At 40.0% G+C, this 19,897-nt stretch overlaps 2 protein-coding genes across 13 annotated transcripts in view; both read right to left on the bottom strand.

Moving 5' to 3' along the window:
• Nucleotides 1–1,801: 1,801 nt before the first annotated feature.
• On the bottom strand, nucleotides 1,802–7,700 carry LOC133010110 (coagulation factor XIII B chain-like). 2 transcript variants are annotated; one of them, XM_061077552.1, is made up of 8 exons: nucleotides 7,512–7,700; nucleotides 7,217–7,411; nucleotides 5,089–5,271; nucleotides 3,896–4,078; nucleotides 3,565–3,759; nucleotides 3,287–3,466; nucleotides 2,753–2,932; nucleotides 1,802–2,125 (listed from the first exon to the last, which is right to left on the bottom strand). In XM_061077552.1, the coding sequence occupies exons 1-8, from the start codon at nucleotides 7,579–7,581 to the stop codon at nucleotides 1,935–1,937; spliced, it is 1,377 nt and encodes a 458-aa protein (XP_060933535.1). In that variant the 5' UTR covers nucleotides 7,582–7,700; the 3' UTR covers nucleotides 1,802–1,934. The 2 variants fall into 2 exon arrangements, with proteins under 2 accessions (XP_060933535.1, XP_060933536.1); XM_061077553.1 differs by lacking the exon at nucleotides 7,217–7,411.
• Nucleotides 7,701–9,625: 1,925 nt separating this feature from the next.
• LOC133010109 (complement factor H-like) overlaps nucleotides 9,626–19,897 on the bottom strand; it is a 64,917-nt gene continuing 54,645 nt past the window's right edge. For 10 of the 11 annotated variants that reach the window (XM_061077551.1, XM_061077550.1, XM_061077545.1 and 7 more), the window contains 4 exons: nucleotides 16,545–16,733; nucleotides 16,172–16,357; nucleotides 15,573–15,752; nucleotides 13,641–15,172 (listed from right to left, as the gene is read on the bottom strand). In XM_061077551.1, the coding sequence (XP_060933534.1) occupies nucleotides 14,982–15,172; nucleotides 15,573–15,752; nucleotides 16,172–16,357; nucleotides 16,545–16,733 (746 nt within the window). In that variant the 3' untranslated portion in view covers nucleotides 13,641–14,981. Of the gene's footprint in view, nucleotides 9,971–13,640; nucleotides 15,173–15,572; nucleotides 15,753–16,171; nucleotides 16,358–16,544; nucleotides 16,734–19,897 lie in introns of those variants that run through there. The other variant, XM_061077540.1, reaches the window with a different exon arrangement.

Raw genomic sequence — 19,897 nt, 5'->3', positions numbered from 1 at the left:
AAAAAATGAAGAGTTCTGAACAGAGTTTGGTGGATTTGTTACGGCAGTCGCTCCTCGGGATCAGGAAGTAGAGGATCATGGGTAATATCAGTTTGTGTGCGACTACACAGTCAGAGCCATTGATTCCTGTACTTTTCTGTCTGTTGTGTGTGTTTTAATCATTGTGGTGTGTTTGTGTTATATCTGTTTTCAAAGTTGGACATTTTAAGATCCAACATTTATCACCATGAACCAAAGAAGAACAGCATTAATCTCGAGTCAATAAGGGACCTTGACAAAATCGATAAAGATTTTTTTGTTGACGGAAATTCAGTGTAGCAACATCCTTTACTTTTTATATCACACAAATGTATATATATATATATATATATAAACTCACATTATTTGTTATTAATTTGTGTTGGCACAGTGTTTTTGTAAAACCAAAGGCCTCCTCTTCAGCCTATGTGTGTAGTCAAACGCCTGAAACCACATGTTCCATCGTTCCGGAAAAAGCCAGAGCACAGGGAACTCAGTCTCCCAGGATTCCTCAACTTCACACAAAGGTGTGCAAAGCCACAAGGGACAACTCCTATTGGTCACTCTGGACCCCATGACGTGTGAGGTCCCGGGCGATTATAAGGCTACTTCTTCAATCCCTCAAAGTAGAGAAGGCTTCCAGCCTCTCTTCCTGCATTGTCGAGGGGAGAAGCCTGGCTGCTCCAGCTCACATCTTCTCTTTCCATCCAACTCTTTGAGAGGAGCACAAAGGTGCAGCTTCCAGCTCATCTCACCAAGGAAACCTCCTCGCAACTCAAGCTCTACCAAACTCCTAGCAGCGACTCGATGTCCTGCAGGAAAACCTCAACCAGCATCTGAGCGGCACAGCTCAACAGAACCGCTAAGGCAGAAACCACACGACCGGCGAGACGATTTCACAGAGCTGCGAACTGAACTGCAACTTCTTTTTTCCCTTTTCTACGGACGGGTAACAAAACCGGGCTTAATAATTATACTAGACTAAGCGAGACTGTTTATTCGATTCCCTGTGATGTCATATCTCTTCACCTAATTATCTCTGCTCCTGCTACCTATCGTAAAACCATTTCAAAAGGAGGGGGGGCTGTTAACTTTAGGTCGGTTAGCTTTAGTTAGCACATTGTTAGTAATTTGTTTTTTATCCTTTATTATATTCATGATAAATGTCTTTCTATCACAAATGTTCTTTCGTTAATGTTGCATAAGTGAATTTTGCCAACCTCTACACTGTCAGGAACTCCATAACCTTCACTGTTCATTATATAATCTTAAATAGTAAATGTTGATATTTTTAATTGAACTAGATGTAAATGAGACTGATCTTTACATTTGATTGTTGGTCCCGTCTTTTATAAATCATAATTACAAATTGTATTCTTTATTGATAATTGAACTGTTTTTCATTAATAATTTCATTATTCTGAATTGATAACTTTATCGTTTTTTAATTAATAATTGTAATTTTTTTAATAAATAAGGTTATTATTTTAATAATCATATTTTATGATTATTAATAATTAGCCAACATCAAGTTAACCTGTTATGCACAACATTATCAAAAATAAAACCTGCTCTCTGGGGCGTGACAAACAGTAATTAATGCATTTTTTCCAGTATGAAGCAAAAAGTTCCAATTTACGTTTGACCTCAGCTTTCACCTTCTCCCCTTTTAAACCAAATCTATACCAAAAGTCTTAATTTCTCAGGGGATCTAACAGAAATAACAGTTAAATGTGCAGTTAATTGTGCGTTTTCTTCCTCTCAGCACAACACAAAGTCAAAGTGGAATACTACAACACACTTTATTGTCATTTTGAGGCAGAACAGCTTATATTAAAATGACACACAGCACGTTGACGTACATCAGTTCCAGTAGTTATGACCGGACTGATTCACGACCCCTCAGTGTTTATCATTCATCGGCACGAGGGCAGATGCAGCACGCCGTCCACGCACGTTTGACGCAACCCCACGGAGCCGACAGTTCTTCCTCTGGTGCAGGAGAACTGGATCGAATCATCGTGGGCTAAATAAATTTTATCCTTTCGGCTGTACCTGAACGCAATGTTATGTGTCCTCATAGCTTCTTCGTCCACAGTGCAGGGTTCTGAAACAGATCAAACACATCAGACTCAAAATACATGTCTACATACATAAAATATATATATATAACTACTGCTGAATTTAGTTCAAGAAAACAACTTAACTGAGCGGGAAACTCAATTCCACTGACCCTCATGGAATCGGCAACATTTTCTATCACATTACTCAACATATAGAGTGTAAATTTTAGATTCAATTGTATATCAGATTATATATCCTTCATTTCAAGCATAATATTATGCTGCACCTCTCCTCCATTGAAGTTGAGCAGAAAGAGAGGTGAGCTCCCCTCGGAGAGTTGAGCAGAAGGAGTGGAGTTGAAAGAGGAAGAAGAGAAAGAAAAGAAGGGGGACTGGGATTGTATTGGCCTGGTGACATCATGGGTCATGGGGCCCAGTGTGACCAATAGTGGCTGAAACTTGTGTCCCCGGTCAGTTTTCACACCTCTGTGTGACGTTGAAGCACCCTGGGAGACTGAGTTCTGAAGGCTCTGGTTTGTCTCCAGAACAAAGACACATGTGGTGAGGGTTTGACTACACATGTAGGCCGAACTGTAGTTCACAAATACCAGGTCCCTACACACTGGAAATTAAAACTACTAGTACCTGTAAAAAACGTGGTTGTGACTTACTGAGGCATCTGATCTCTCCGGTCCATTCACCGTGGTTGCACGTTTCGAAGGGTCCTCCCTGCATGATGTGGTAAGCCTGACAGAGGTATTCAACCCTTTCATTGTGTGTGTAGATGGACTTCACAGAGTTTTTGGTGTCTCCGTTTTCAAGAGGCGGTGGTAGCTGACAATCCAGAGGAGCTGAGAGAGTGTGGCACATGACAGAGAAAACACGTCTGGTTGTTAAATTTTAAGTCTTTAAGGCTACTGCCCTGGATTGAATGAACTCTGTGGGAGATGCTGCAGAGAAAGTAGAAAATTCCCTCATAAATGAAGTTCTGTTTTATTTTGGTCATGTTTCAGTCTCTGTAGATGTTGATTAAGGCAAATATCTAATGTTACAGAGATTCAAACTATAACTCAATCGTTTCCTCCTTACATTGACTTTGTTCCGGAAAACAGTCGTAAGAGTTAAACACATAAATCCTGACCCCACCAAAATCTAAAAAAAAAACTACTCATATTGACATTTGTAGAAGTTTAACTTGTTGATACCTTGACACAGTGGATCTGGTTTCCAGCCCTCTCTGGTGCACCTGGCCATGGTGGCACCACCCGTGCTCTTGTAGCCTGATTTGCATCCATATCTAACTTCATCCCCCAATTTCTTCTGTTGTCCCCAGTAGACGTCCCACGAATGAACAAGTGGATCTCGTCGATTGCTGCATGTAACCTCTAGAGAAAGAGAGGGACAGGTTCATCTCAGGTGATCGATATAACACTCAGAATCATTATCTCCGGTGAGTTTGACTCGAGGCCACGTTGTTCCTTACCTTGGCAAACGGGTCTGAGAGACCACTGTCCATCCTCTTTGCATGAGACCACTGCTGATGCTTGCAGGTGGTCAGAAATCCAGTGGCTCTGTCCACACGTCACTGTGACTGTGTCCCCAGGTGAAAACACGCTTTTGTAAGAAGGGTCATACTCGGTTCCATAGAGTGACGGCAGTTGCAGTTTGCAAGTTATCGCTGCGTTTGTTGGGAGATGAAGTTCATGTTCTGGTTAGTTTGCTGTAACCATGATGTCCATGCACCCCCTGCAGCACCAGTCTTCAGCTGTATGGTCGCTGACATGACAAACTTGGGTCGTTGACTTCATACTTACGTTCACATTCAGGAGCGGGGCTCCACCCGGCTCTTAACCCGAGTTTTGTGCATCTTGAGGGTCTGTCGTCACTGGGCTTGAATCCTGGATTGCACTGGAAACGCAGGGTGTCATGTTCCTTGTAATCTTGGTCGTCTTCAGACGCTCTGCAATTTTCAATCTCAGGTACCGGACAACTTATCACTGTTCAAGGAAAGCCAAATCACATGGTGACCCCAATGCTTCATGCTTTGAAAAAATGTGTCTGCATTCATGCGTGGCTGTAACTGTCCCTGACATTGGGGTTAATGTGTGCTTCGCTGATGTCTTCTATTTTGACACCCTTTCTCTGCAAGAAATTCATTTTTCCAGGCACTCTGCCATTTTCAATAACAGGTGCCAGACAAATTATCCCTGTTGAAGAATAACAAACAACATTTGCTCATAGAAAAGCCAAATCAAATTTTGATTGATGAACCATCACCGGTGTCCAGACCCCGGGGGTATTCGTGCTCGATGCTCTGCTCCACCCCCTTCTAATCCTGATGACACCACACACGGGTGTTATATGCCAAAGACTATAAACATTCACTTTAATTCTGTGCATTTGTGAAAATAAACATAGTTAAATCGTGAATCAAGTCTCTCCTGATTGAAATGAAACCACTTAATTATAAGTGGTTTCAAAATAATTCACTATATACAGATTTTTATTTGTATGTGCACCGAATCACACACATTGATTTATTAAATTTTTTTCAAGAATCATGAATATGGTGCGGTTTGCAGTCTTTATGCTAAGCTAAGCTAACTGTGACTTCAAGAGCAGACGTGAGATTTGTTCCTCTGAACTAATTCTTATCAAGAACTGAACTCAAATGTCAAACTATTCCTTCGAGATTGATTTCTAGGTCCAATCATTCTCAACCAGTTCTGTGATCTGTTAATTTTAAATCTGTTCTCTTTTCACTCTCTTTGCACTTTAGCCTTAAATTGACGACCAAGAAAAACCATCACAGAATCTGTCGCAAACTGGAGATTCTTGGTTTCGGGTATGGAAAGAATAGAATTCAACACGCTGTAGTTTGACTGCCGACTCTAACTGGATGATCTCTCACTGGTTCCTATGGGTTGGTACGGTTGCCACACATCAGCCAGGAGGTGGTTACCTGTGGATTAGTCGTGGCTCATGCATGTGTGCGTTTCTCTCTTACTTTCACAGATTGGAGCTTCTCCGCTCCACTCTCCCTTTTCATCACAGTTGAGCTCTTGTAATCCAATCAGGACCTGCGACCTGGACTTGCAGCTGAATTGAACAACGTTGCCAACGTTGGCTTCCTCCGGGTCCCCGATCACCTGCACGTTGTCCCTCACGTGGATCACTGGGCACTGTTGGGCTGGAATGGAAGACACGATAGAGTGGAAAACCTTTGAAATGGAGGTACAGAAAGAGGCGCACTACAGAGAAATAAACAATAAAATGACATGACCAGTTATATTTGTCAATAAAACCTGATCAAAGTAATCAATTAACTAAACTTCGAGCATGTCTCAAGGACATAAAAACCTGGATGACCCGCAATTTTCTCTTATTAAACTCAGATAAAACTGAGGTTATAATACTCGGCCCTAAACACCTTAGAGAAACATTATCTAATGATATAGCTGCGCTAGATGACATTGCCCTTGCTTCCAATGACACAGTCAGGAACTTCGGAGTGATCTTCGATCCTGATTTGTCCTTTAATAGTCACTTAAAACAAATTTCTAGGACCGCCTTTTTCCACTTGCGTAATATCTCAAAAATCAGACATGTCCTTTCGCAAGAAGATGCAGAAAAACTAGTCCACGCCTTTGTTACATCGAGACTGGACTACTGTAATTCACTATTATCAGGCTCCAGCAGCAAGTCGTTAAAGACTCTGCAGCTTGTCCAAAATGCCGCAGCACGTGTCCTGACATGAACTAAGAAAAGAGAGCACATTTCTCCAGTATTAGCATCGCTACACTGGCTTCCTGTTAAATCAAGAATAGAATTTAAAATTCTCCTCCTCACCTTCAAGGCCCTTAATGATATGGCACCTTTTTACCTTAAAGAAATGTTAGTTCCATATCAACCTACTAGAGCACTCCGATCCCAGAACTCAGGTTTACTTGTCGTCCCTAAAGTCTCTAAAAGTAGAGTAGGAGCCAGAGCTTTTAGCCATCAAGCCCCACTCCTGTGGAATAATCTCTCACTTTCAGTTCAGGAAGCAGACACGCTCTGTTCGTTTAAGAGTAGACTCAAAACCTTCCTTTTTGATAAAGCTTATAGTTAGAGCTAATTAGTGCGGCAGAAAGTAACTCCCTTTGTTCCAAAATTGATTAAAAGGCAAAAACCCCTGATGATGCTAAGACGCACGGGGAATTTATGACACAAGACACACGGAGCTTCTCTTTCCTGCTTCTCCTTCCTTTTCTCCATACTTATCACATCAAAGTAACTCTTATCTCATCAGTACATGTTACTAACTTGACCCCTTTTCCCGGAGTTTCTGTGCCTTAGCGCCCGCGGATGCAGGGCCACAGCTGTGGCCGCACCATGGATTAGGATTGTGGATCGCGCGTCAGAGGTCGCAATGGTGGATCCAGTTCGGTGGATTCTGTATCGTGCCAGCTGATCGTCGTTGTAATGGAGGATCCTTTGTCGCGTTGGCATCGGATGATGAGGGACCACGACCGAGGCGGCAGCTGATAATGGATTCTAACTGGCGGCAGTGGACAATGACTGTGGACTATAGTGGATCCCATCCTGGTGCTGGATCGTGATCTTACTGGCTGCTGACCAGAGACTATATTTGCAGCAGGACTGCTTCACACATAGTATTGAAAAATGTTTACTCTCATCGATGCTGCTAAATAACTTTAATCCTGATGATGTTTTCTTACACTTGACATCTATTGCACTTCTGTCCGTCCTGGGAGAGGGATCCCTCACATGTGGCTCTCTCTGAGGTTTCTACATATTTTTACCTGTTAAAAAGGTTTTTAGTAGTTTTTCCTTACTCTTGCTGAGGGTTAAGGACAGAGGATGTCACACCATGTTAAAGCCCCATGACACGAATTGTGATTTGTGAATGTGGGCTATACAAATAAAACTTGATTGATTGATGACCACATGATCTCGCTTGAAAAATTTGAATGAGAGACAAAATCAGCGACTCTTCACTAACAAGAAAAATTACTTTCATTTATGAAACGAACTCTAATTTCAGCAATATCTGGACATTATCATTCAAACCCAACACTTAAATCAAACAGAATGAGCTGAAATACTTAGTTTGGCAAAAGTTAATAACTCACGTTTACATATCGTGCCTCTCGACTGCCATTCACCCTCGATACAGAGCAGTTGGAAAAAACCACTGTAACCAGTACGGCAGCTCACTCTTATTTGTTTCCCGGCGACGTAACGGGCCTCCAGACCAGTTGTGTTGAAATTGGAATCAAACAAGGGCCCATTTAGAAAATCTTGAAGTGTACAATCTGGGAGATGCTCTATAGAGAAAAATACATAGTTGTACATTTTCCGTGTTCAGCATCGATAAAATCCAGGAATTACTTGAATAATCAATAATCTGGAAATCCTTGGTCTTACCTAGACTTTTGACGAAGGTCAGCGTCTGCATCCAGAACAATAGGACACAGCTTCTGGTTATTACGTGCATTTTATTCTCATTACCATGAACTGCCAAACAGAAGAAGAAACTGGAGACTGAGACACTATAATACACAGAAGGAACTGTGCAAAAACAGGCTGCTCAATGATTTACACAAGTCTGATCCTGCCTCCAAATATAAACCCAGGCTCACGAGGGGGGAATGAAAATAGAGGAAGTGACCTCACACACACAGCATACAGCCTAACAAAAGCTTGGATTTCCAGGATATGTTCCTAATAATATGGCTTGGTACATATACAGCATATGATTTATATTGCAGAATGTTTTAAATGAGTCAGAAATTCACTAAAGGTAAAAAACAACATGATTGATTAACTAAAAGAAATTCTATTTATCGTAATCTTTCTTGTTTAACATCCAGTGTAAACAAATTATTCCCGTAAAAGTTTGTTTTCTCTTCCCTGTGAATCATTAGCTTTAATCAATTGAGCAAACAAAATACACTGAATTTCAGCTCCGTCTCAGCCAATCCAAAGTAAATATGAAATAATAAAATAAAATTAGACAAAGCAGCTTTTCAGGGCAATACTGGATCAAAAGTATGTTGGGTTTATTCATCATTGCACTGGTTCCACTAAATGAAATGACAGGATGATATTAATAAAAATAGAATTGAAAATCTTTATCTTGGCAGAAATTTGGCTGCAAAGCAGGACACAGGTTGTGATAAAATGGGTTAAAAGACTGATCATTCATTCAGATATACATTCACACATAGATACAAGCTACTAGAAGATAGAAGATACACTTTTATTAATCCCACACACATGCACAAACATTGCATTGCAACATGGTGCAGGACACACTGCAGAGCAGAGCAGTGAGCAGCCAGGTACGGCGCCCGGGGAGCAGATGTTGGGGGAGTAAGGTGCCTTGCTCAGGGGCACTAGACAGGGTAGGGAGAAGAGTCCTTTTGAACTTTGGACAGGTCCAGGTTCGTTACACCATCCAGGCAAGTTTCCGCCGAAACTCCGAGGAGACGAACCGTGGAGTCAAACCAGCATCGAACCAGAGACCCCTTCTCTGCCAGTAGTCCAAGTTTTCTGCCACTAGTCCACCGCCTCTCCCAACTAGTAATATATATGAACAAAAAACATTTAAATAAAGTGAGTTTATAGATGTAAACATCTGAGGTAAAGGAATATTTTGTGAGTTTAATGTTTGAGTGAGTGTTGTTCCTCAGGATCAGGAAGCAGAGGATCATGGGTAATATAAGTTTCTGTGCGATTACGCAGTCAGAGCCATTGATTCCTGTAAGTTTCTGTCTGTTGTGTGTTTTTTAATCATTTTGCTGTGTTGTGGTGAGTTTGTATTATAATATCTGTTTTCAAACATGGAGCTTTTAAGATCCAACATTTATCCCCATGAACCAAAGAAGAAGATCATTAATCTCAAGTCAATAAGTGACCTTGACAAAATCTAAATCGATTTTTTTATTGATGGAAATTCAGTCTAGCAACAATACTGAACTGTTTATATCACACAAATGCATATATATATATATATATATATATATATATATATATATATATATATACTCACAATATTTGTTGTTAATTAGCAAAAAAAATAATTAATACATTTTTTCCAGTATGAAGCAAAATGTCCCAATTTACGTTTGACCTTAGCTTTCACCTTCTCCCCTTTTAAACCAAATATATACCAAAAGTTTTAATTTCTCAGGGAATCCCACATTTAGAAATGTCTGGTTGGACTTTGTGTGTCTGTTTCCAATAAATACTCTTTGACATCTGGACGTTCCTGTTTGTATTTTGCTGTCCACAGTTCGCTATTGATTTTTACCCCAGTGAGTTTTCTGCTGTGGCCTAATTGAGGACGGTATCGGACTTTTCCAGCCAAAGTCCATTTCTGTGAGCTGGTCCATTTCCAATGATCCCTCCATACTGCTATCCCTCCTTCCTTGTTTGTAACTTTCAAAATAAACCGAGGATCAGAGAAACAGATACTAACAGTTAAATGTGCAGTTAATTGTGTGTTTTCTTCCTCTCAACACAACAAAAAGTCTAAGTGGAATACTACAACACACTTTATTGTCATTTTGAGGCAGAACAGTTTTTCTTAAAATGACACACAGCATGATGACGTACATCAGTTCCAGTAGTTATGACCGGACCGATTCACGACCCCTCAGTGTTTATCACATCCATTAGACTAGAAAGTCTTTATTGGCACGAGGGCAGGTGCATCACGCCGTCCACGCACGTTTGATGCATTTCCACGGAGCCGACAGTTCTTCCTCTGGTGCATGAGAACTCGATCGAATCATCGTGGGCTAAATAAATTGTATCCTTTTGGCTGAATCCGAACATAATGTTACGTGTCCTCATAGCTTCTTCGTCCACAGTGCAGGGTTCTGAAACAGATCAAACACATCAGACTCAAAATACATGTATATATACACAAAATATATATATTACCACTGCTGGACTCAGTTCAAGATAATTTATTAGAGCGGGAAACTCAAATCCAATCACCCTTGCTTCTAACCTGACGGTATTATAGAAACAGTGTCATGATAGAAGTGGAATTAAAGTCGTGACGGCGGGCACTGTTACCACCGCAGTTAGCATGGTGGCTAGCCTAGCCCGCTAGCCTAGCCTGCTAGCGCCGTTTTGAAAGCTCGTTATAACCATATGTGACCGTGCACACATGCCCTCAGTGCTCTAACGAGCCACCGTCAGCCGGACAACTCCGCTGGCTTAACACACACGTCACATTAATCGTAGAATCATAGTTGTGTTCGTGTTTGTTGCTACATGTAAACAGGAAGTTTGAGGTCCGGAAATACGGAAATGACGTCATACGGAAATGATGTCGTTCGCGGACCAATCACAGCCAAGAGCGGTCCGTCGGGTCTCCAACATGAAGACGGATAGTTAGAAAAATCAGACGTGTACGAAAAGCTGTCCGACGCCCTCGGAGTGGACGTTTCACGACGGATAGGGCGGTCTTATCTATCCGTAATAGAAAAAACGGAGAGGCATAAATTGGCCTTAAGAGCTACTGCCCTCGATTGAATGAATTATGTGGGAGATGCTGCAGAGAAAGTAGAAAATTCCCTCATAAATTAAGTTATGTTTTATTTTGGTCATGTTTCAGTCTCTGTAGATGTTGATTAAGGCAAATATCTACTGTTGCAGAGATTCAAACTATAACTCATTCGTTTCCTCCTTCCATTGACTTTGTCCCGGAAAACAGCCGTAAGAGTTTAACTCGCTTTTGGAAGCAGAGTCATACTCGGTTCCATCGAGTGGCGGAAGCTCCAGTTTGCAAGTTACTGCTGCGTTTGTTGGGAGATGAAGTACATGTTCCGGTTAGTTTGCTGTAACCATGACGTCCATGCATCCCTACAGCACCAGTCTTCAGCTGTAAGGGTGCTGACATGACACATTTGGGTCGTTGCCTTTATAGTTACGCAGTGTTTCCCCTACCATTATATTAGATTCCTCACATCAGCTCTCACCTTCACACGTGGGAACAACGCCATCCCAGCCTTCTGACAAGCAACGACGATGGCTAATCTGATTCACCATTTGATACCTACGGTGTAGAAAATGGATAATAAACAGTACTGAGAAGCACAACATGAGTTTTTGACTGTAAATATTTCCGTACCCCTTGTGGCAGGTGTATAGAACCAGTGATCCGAAGATGAAATCGTCTCCTACTGCCAGTTGAAAATCGGCAAACGGGGCGTCACCGGGATGACCGCATGACCTCGCTTGAAAAAATACGAATGAGAGAGAAAATCAGCGACTCTGCACTAACGAGACAAACTACTTTAATTTATGAAACGTACTCTGAATTCAGCAATAACTGGACATTATAATTCATACCCAACGCTGTAAATCAAACAGAATAAAACTGAAAAAACGTATTTGTAAAAGTTTGTAACTCACGTTTACATATCGTGCCTCTCTTGTGCCATTTACCCTCGACACAGTTCAGTTTGAAAAACCACTGTAACCTCAGACTCACTGGGGGAAAGAAAATAGAGGAAGTGGCAACACAAACAGAGCATACAGCCTAACAAAGGCTTGGATTTCCAGGATATGTTCCTAATAATATGGCTCGGTACATATACAGCATATGATTTATACTGCAGAATGTTTTAAATGAGTCAGAAATTCACTAAAGGTAAAAAACCACATGATAGATTAACTAAAAGAAATTCTATTTGTCGTAATCCGTCTTGTTTAACATCCAGTGTAAACAAATTATTCCCGTAAAAGTTTGTTTTCTCTTCCCTGTGAATCATTAGCTTTAATCAATTAAGCAAACAAAATACGCTGAATTTCAGCTCCGTCTCAGCCAATCCAAAGTAAATATGAAATAATAAAATTAAAATAGGCAAAACAGCTTTTCAGGGCAATACTGGATCAAAAGTATGTTGGGTTTATTCATCATTGCACTGGTTCCACTAAATGAAATGACAGGATGATATTAATAAGAATAGAATTGATAATCTTTATCTCTGCAGAAATTTGGCTGCAAAGCAGGTCAAAGGTTGTGATAAAATGGGTTAAAAGACTGATCATTCATTCAGATATACATTCACACATAGATACAAGCTACTAGTAACATATATGAACAAAAAACATTTAAATAAAGTGAGTTTATTGATGTAAACATCTGAGTTTAATGTTTGAGTGAGTGTTGTTCCTCGGGATCAGGAAGCAGAGGATCATGGGTAATATACGTTTCTGTGCGATTACGCAGTCAGAGCCATTGATTCCTGTAAGTTTCTGTCTGTTGTGTGTTTTTTAATCATTTTGCTGTGTTGTGGTGAGTTTGTATTATTATATCTGTTTTCAAACATGGAGCTTTTAAGATCCAACATTTATCCCCATGAACCAAAGACAAAGATCATTAATCTCAAAAGTCAATAACTGACTTTGACAAAATCTATTAAGATTTTTCATTTACAGAAATTCAATGTAGCAACAATCCTGAACTGTTTATATCACACAAATGGCTATATTTCTATATAAATATACTCATATTATTTTTTACTAATTAGCAAAAACTAAACCTGCTCTCTGGGGCGTGACAAACAGTAATTAATGCATTTTTTCCAGTATGAAGCAAAAAGTCCCAATTTACGTTTGACCTCAGCTTTCACCTTCTCCCCTTTTAAACCAAATCTATACCAAAAGTCTTAATTTCTCATGGAATCTCACATTGAGAAATGTCTGGTTGGACTTTGTGTGTCTGTTTCCAATAAATACTCTTTGACATCTGGACGCTCCTGTTTGTATTTTGCTGTCCACAGTTTGTGTGAGGATTGTGGGTTGTTTTGTTGTTCTCCTCCTTCCCTGTTGTGTTCCCTCTACGTGTTGTGTGTGTCAGGGGGCGTGGCTTTGCTCCTGGCGACAGCAGACGAGGCACACCGGATTCTAATCATCTCATCACCTCCTCCATAAATGCCGGGCTCGCTCATCACTCCAGCGCCGGATTATTCCGTACTCTCGGTAGTTGTTGCGTCGCTAGTTTCTCTACTCCTGCATTTTTGAATGTATGCTAATCCCTTTGTTCTACTTCTACACAGACCAGTGTTAATTTTGGCAGCTATTTTTGATTTAGTCTTAGTCTTTTGACGAAAATGCATATTAGTTTTAGTCACATTTAGTCATTTTTATCCTTCTTAGTTTTAGTCTAGTTTTAGTCGACGAAAACAAATTACATTTTAGTCTAGTTTTAGTCACATTTAATAGCCACATTAAACTCCTTCTCTTCCCTTCTCAGGTCCAGGGACCCCCCCCCCTGTGTTGTGTCTACAACTGCATACTAGTCTAGCTTGCAGTACTTAGGTTGTCCATTAGATATCCCTCCTATAGATCTATAGCAGGGGTCGGCAACCTTTACTATCAAAAGAGCCATTTTGCCCCCTCTTCCCCCAAATAAAATTTGTCTGGAGCCGCAAAACATATTTGATAACAAAGCTGATAAAATTTTATATAAAGTTATACTATACTAATCTGTAGATTATTGCATTTATGAAATTATAGAACAACAATAAAGAAAACTGTTGACATTTTATTTATTGTTACATGTTACAACAAAGGGAAACACCAAATGCTTATGAAGAGGAGAAGAAAATACACAGGCAAGTGTAGGCCTACTTTGAAATAAATTAAACGCAGAACTATGTAGGGTTATTTGAGTCATCCCCATATTTGTGGGAAATGTATGAAATAAGAAGTACCCTATTTTAAATTAAATAAAAACATATAGCTGCAGGCTATATATTTTAGTTGGCGTTGGCGAAATGTGAAAAAAAGTGAAAGCAGATCAGACCGGAGGAGGAAACTGAAGCTCGGTAGAAACCAGCTGCAGCTTCTGCTCTGATCCAGAAGCTGCGGCGCTGATCTCAGAGCAGCTGTGACCAGAGGAACTCTGTGTTTTCACTGTTTCCATAGTTAAGAAGCAGCCGGTGAGTCAGTGAGCGGCTGCTTCACATGAACGAGCTCTGATCTCACTGTGTCTCTGAGAGAGTGTGCGGGGGCGGAGCCTCGCGAACGGAGCGCTATCTGGGAGCACACACACACACACGCACACACACACACAGACACTCGCCGCTCCGGGTACTTCATGACGGCCTGATACGATTATGTTTTTAAAAATTGTTGTGACTTAGTCAACCGCCAACATTTTCGTTTCGTCTCGTCTCGTTAACGAAAATTAAAATATATTTCGTCATAGTTTTTATTTTCAAAGATCCATTTCGTTACGTCTTCGTCTCGTCTTAGTCATGGCAAAAGGGGCGTTAACTAATATTTTTCGTTATCCTTATCGTCAACGAAATTAACACTGACCCAGACCTTTGTGTGCCTTGCCGCTGGATGCTGCTTCCTCGTTTCCACTCTGGACCTACTAGCCAGCCAGCACCCTGCCACTCCACCCTGCTTCCATATCTCCAGGAAATAAACTTTATTTCTTACATACAACTTCTCGTCCGTGTCTGCTGTGGGGTCCACGATCTAACCATAACAGTTTGTCTATCGATTTCTACCCCAGTAGGTTTTCTGCTGTGGCCTAATTGAGGACGGTATCAGACTTTTCCAGCCAAAGTCCATTTCTATGAGCTGGTCCATTTCCAATGATCCCTCCATACTGATATCCCGCCTTCCTTGTTTTTAACTTGCAAAATAAACCGAGGATCAGAGAAGCAAATAATAACAGTTAATTGTGCAGTTGATTGTGTGTTTTCTTCCTCTCAGCACAACAAAGAGTCAAAGTGGAATACTACAACACACTTTATTGTCATTTTGACAGTTTTTCTTAAAATGACACACAGCATGATGACGTACATCAGTTCCAGTAGTTATGACCGGACTGATTCACGACCCCTCAGTGTTTATCATTTATTGGCACGAGGGCAGGTGCAGCACGCCGTCCACGCACATTTGACGCATCCCCACGGAGCCGACAGTTCTTCCTCTGGTGCAGTAGAACTCGATCGAATCATCGTGGATTGAAAAAATTTGACCCTTTCCGCTGAATCTGAACGCAATGTTATGTGTCCTCGTAGCTTCTTCGTCAACAGTGCAGGGTTCTGAAACAGATCAAACACATCAGACTCCAAATACATGTACACACATTATATATATATACAACCACTGCTGGACTCAGCTCAAGATAATTTATTAGAGCGGGAAACTCAAATCCACTCACCCTCATGTAATCAACAACTTTTTCTATCACAAATAATACATATGACTTTTTTCTCATTAAATTACATTTTTGTTTTTGCTAAATCATATATTTTTCTCATTACATTACATTTTAATTCCTGTAACACATATATGACGTTTTTATTTTTTGTTATATTAAGACATAACTTCAGTTTGTGTTTTGAGTTCACTGCCTCTCTCGTAGATTTACTATGTAGCGGCCATCCAAACACTGGAAATTAAAACTTGTGCTACCTGTAAAAAAACGTGGTTGTGACTTACTGAGGCATCTGATCTCTCTGGTCCATTCACCGTTTTTACACGTTTGGAAGGGTCCTCCCTCAATGATGTGGTAAGCCTGACAGATGTATTCAACTTGATCATTGTGTCTGTAGTTGAACTTCACAGAGTTCTTGGTGTCTCCATTTTCAAGAGGCGGTGGTCGCTCACAACCCACAGGAGCTGAGAGAGTGTGGGCACATGACAGAGAAAACAACTTTGGTTGTTAAACTTTTAAAATTGAGACATTTTAAAACTGTCTTTGAGGCCATGAAAGCAGCTACTAGCAGCTCCTGCCCTCAATTGAATGAATTCTGTGTGAGATGCTGCAGAGAATGTTCCTTCCCCCAAGTTACGGGAAAATCTGTTCAGTAGTTTTTGCGTAATCCTGCAAATTAACTCCACAGGGAAACAAAACGAAAACGTTATCTCCTTAGTGGAAGTAACGATTAAGATCAGGTTTGAGATCTGTCTCACAAATAAACATCTGGGTTCACTTTGACTTAACAAACCACTGGATCCTGACAGAATCGCTCCAGGATGAATCCCCATCATTTCCCTAAATAAATAGCAAGAGAACAGACACAAGTGACTGAGCTCACCTCCACATGTTGGGAAGGGATCACTCCACTGTCCGTTTGCCAAACATGTAACTTCTGATTTGCCACGAAGAGTTTGACTCGTCAGGCGGCAAGAAAACGTCAACTTTTCTCCTTGAGCTAGTCGATGCCTTGAGCCTGGAGCTCGGACGATCATGTTCGCCGGGTCTCCTGTGAATTTGCATTTGTCTGATTCGAAGAAAGGAATTAAAGTGTTATCAGTTGGTTAAAATGCAGCAATGCAGGCTTTGGGTTTCATGAGCCCATGTGTTGAAAATCATTGAAATTTTACCTCTGTATAAAAATATTACGGAACTGTTCAGTAAAGTTTAAATCAAGATGCTTATTAATGATCCTCCAGTGAGAGAGGACGTACCAGAGCAAGTTGGAAAGTGGGCGTCCCACTGCCCAGTCTTTAAACACTCGATTTGTCCAGCGCCATCCAGACTGAAGTCATCATCACAGTGAAACTTTAACTTATGTCCCATCTTCAGTGTTTTATTTCCTGATGATAATCCATCTGCCCTGAGACTAGGATGCATCTCTCCGACTTCACAAGTTATGTCTGAAAAGAATGAAAGAGATTTTACAAAGTTATAAATTTTCTCCAAGGTTGATTGAACGAGGGTTTATATCACCAACAAACCCAAACTTATCTCATCTTTTTAAGATACGGCACTTTGGCCTAGAGGCTAATGATAGAACAGTTAAAGCAAAACTAAGCAACTTAAAACAGCAGCTTGATTAAAGTGAGTTTGATGTTTGAGTGAGTGTGAACATGGAGAAATACAAAGAGTTCTGAACAGAGTTCGGTGGATTTGTTACAACCGTAGCTCCTTGGGATCAGGAAGCAGAGATAACGGACCAAATATCACAGCAACACAAATCAAACTTATAAACATCGAACGGAATTGAATAAACAGTCTTTGCTTAGCCTTGTAAACCTTTGAAATTGAGTTAGGTGGCGCACTACAGAGACATAAACAACTTGACCACACGATCTCGCTTGAAAAATTTGAATGAGAGAAAATCAGCGAATCTGCACAAACCAGAGAATTTCTTTCATTTATGAAACAAACTCTAATTTCAGCGATAACTGGACATTATAAATCAAACCCAACACTGTAAATCAAACAGAATGAACTGAAATGCTTAGTTTGGCAAAAGTTTATAACTCACGTTTACATATCGTGCCTCTCGACTGCCATTCACCCTCGATACAGAGCAGTTGGAAAAAAACACTGTAACCAGTACTGCAGCTCACTCTTATTTGTTTCCCGGCGACTTCACAGAACTGCAAACTGCACAGCAACTTCCTTTTTCCCCTTTCCACGGACGAGTAACACAATTGGGCTTATAATTATAATAGGCTAAGCAAGACTGTTTATTCGATTCTGTGTGATGTTTGTGAGTTTGATTTGTCTTGTGATACTTTTGTTGTAAGTTATTCAAAATTAATGTTAGTTTGTTAGGCTCTTCACAGTCTCTTTGCATTTCATTCTACACTCTTTGTCTAACTTAGCACAAACACACATACACAGACACGTATAATCCTTCACCTAATTATAACTCCCCCAGCTACCTGTCGTACCTGTTGTGTTCCAATGGAGGGGGGGGGGGGGGGGGTGTTATCCTTTTGGCCAGGTACCATTTTGGGGAGCACTCAGACTTACAAAGACACCCACAATTGCATAAACATCTTTGTTTAGTTAGTACATTGTTAGTAATTTGTGTTTTTTATACTTTATTATATTCATAATAAATGTTTTTCTTTCACAAATGTTCTTTCATTAGTGTTGCATAAGTGAATTTTGCCAACCTCTACACTGTCAAGAACTCCATATTCTTCAACTTAGCTAACTATCTATATGGAAACCTTGGTTATAATTATTAATTTAATTGTTAACCAGAGTTCCAAATTTTTAGTTAGTACTTTTATGAGACTTAATCAATAAATTGGCTATCTTTTCCCTTCTATTGAACGGTGGTGCCCCGAGATTACTTTAATCAATTAAAGTTAGGATTTAATCTTGATATTTGTAATATTAATATTAGTGTTGTCAAACGATTAAAATATTTAATCGCGATTAATCGCATTTATGTCATAGTTAACTCGCGATTAATCGCACATTTTTATCTATTCTAACTGTCCCTTCATTTATTTTTTTTCCATCATTTTTTTTTCGTTATAATGCTCTTATCAACATGGAAAAGTGGATTGGCTTGCTTTATGCAAAAGTTTTATTTTATTGAAAAACAACATTGCCAAACAGGGCGGTACAAAATAAAATTATAAAGTGCACATTTCAGGTAAACAAGGACTCAGCCTATAGTGCAGTGTAACCATGGCTTAATATTAAAAAAAATTCAAGTTTGCTGTGAACATAGCAGTCAGGCCTCTTATTTCAGAAACAATGAACCATAACAGTTAGGTTACCAATAAAAGATAAGCGTACTCCTTCTTTGCTTTCAGCCAGCTACTCAAACAGACAAGCAACAAAATAACAAACAAACAAAATACACAGGCAAGTGTCTCCCTACGTTGAAATAAATTAAACACAGAACTTTGTAGGGCTATTTGAGTCCTCCCCATATTTGTGGAAAATGTATGAAATAAGAAGTACCCTATTTTTAAATAAATAAAACCATATAGCTGCAGCCTAATAGTGTAACAGACTGGGTTTATGTTTATGTTTGGTTTTGATGTATGTTCAGTAAAACACTGTGTTGAAGGAGCGTTCTGATGTCTGAGGGTCAGTGAAGGGGTCGGGGTGGAACATGTGACTGTTTGGACCAATAGGATGGGGTTGTTTCGGGATCGGGGCTCAATGAGGAAGTGAAGTGTTGCTGATGTGTGAGAAGTGCACATGTTCATGTAGAGCAGGGGTCTTCAACGTTTTTCAGGCCAAGGACCCCCAAACAGGTGGAGAGATGGAGCAGGGACCCCCTACTATATGTATTGTATAAAATTGTGTTTTTTATTAAACTGGCCCTAGCGCCATGTATAAACATAACTACCCTGACATTGTGCATTCAATACTAAACTATTCAAATATTACACGGGTTCATATATTCATGTTTTTAATTTAAACATGTGCAAGGTAGAGGGTGGCCATGCCACTGCCATTTATAAACATACAGTGGGTACGGAAAGTATTCAGACCCCTTTAAATGTTTCACTCTGTTTCATTGCAGCCATTTGCTAAAATCAAAAACGTTAATTTTATTTCTCATCAATGTACACTCAGCACCCCATCTTGACAGAAAAAAAACAGAAATGTAGAAATTTTTGCAAATTTATTAAAAAGAAAAACTGAAATATCACATGGTCATAAGTATTCAGACCCTTTGCTGTGACACTTATATTTAACACCATGCTGTCCATTTCTTCTGGTTTGGTGTAGAGGATAATACAAGCTACTAAACCACGAAGAAGTTCCGTGTCCTGTGGAAGCGGGGACGCTACAATAGCTTTAAAATATATATTTTAGTTAGCAAAATATTAAAACAAAAAGCGAGAGCAGGTCAGACTGGATTCGAACACAGATACTGAAGCTGCAGCTGCAGCTCTGCTTTAACTCGCGTTAAAAAAATTGACGGCGTTAAAAATTGGTTTTCGTTAACGCCGTTAATAACGCGTTAAACTGACAGCTCTAATTAATATCTAATATTTTATTTTGATAACTAAATTTATTGAATACCGAAAGGCACACTATTTTATGGTATCAC

The sequence above is a fragment of the Limanda limanda genome, chromosome 9 (genome assembly GCF_963576545.1).
Source record: "Limanda limanda chromosome 9, fLimLim1.1, whole genome shotgun sequence".
In the NCBI taxonomy this organism is placed as follows: domain Eukaryota; kingdom Metazoa; phylum Chordata; class Actinopteri; order Pleuronectiformes; family Pleuronectidae; genus Limanda; species Limanda limanda.
This window is presented reverse-complemented; position numbering and strand designations above follow the sequence as displayed.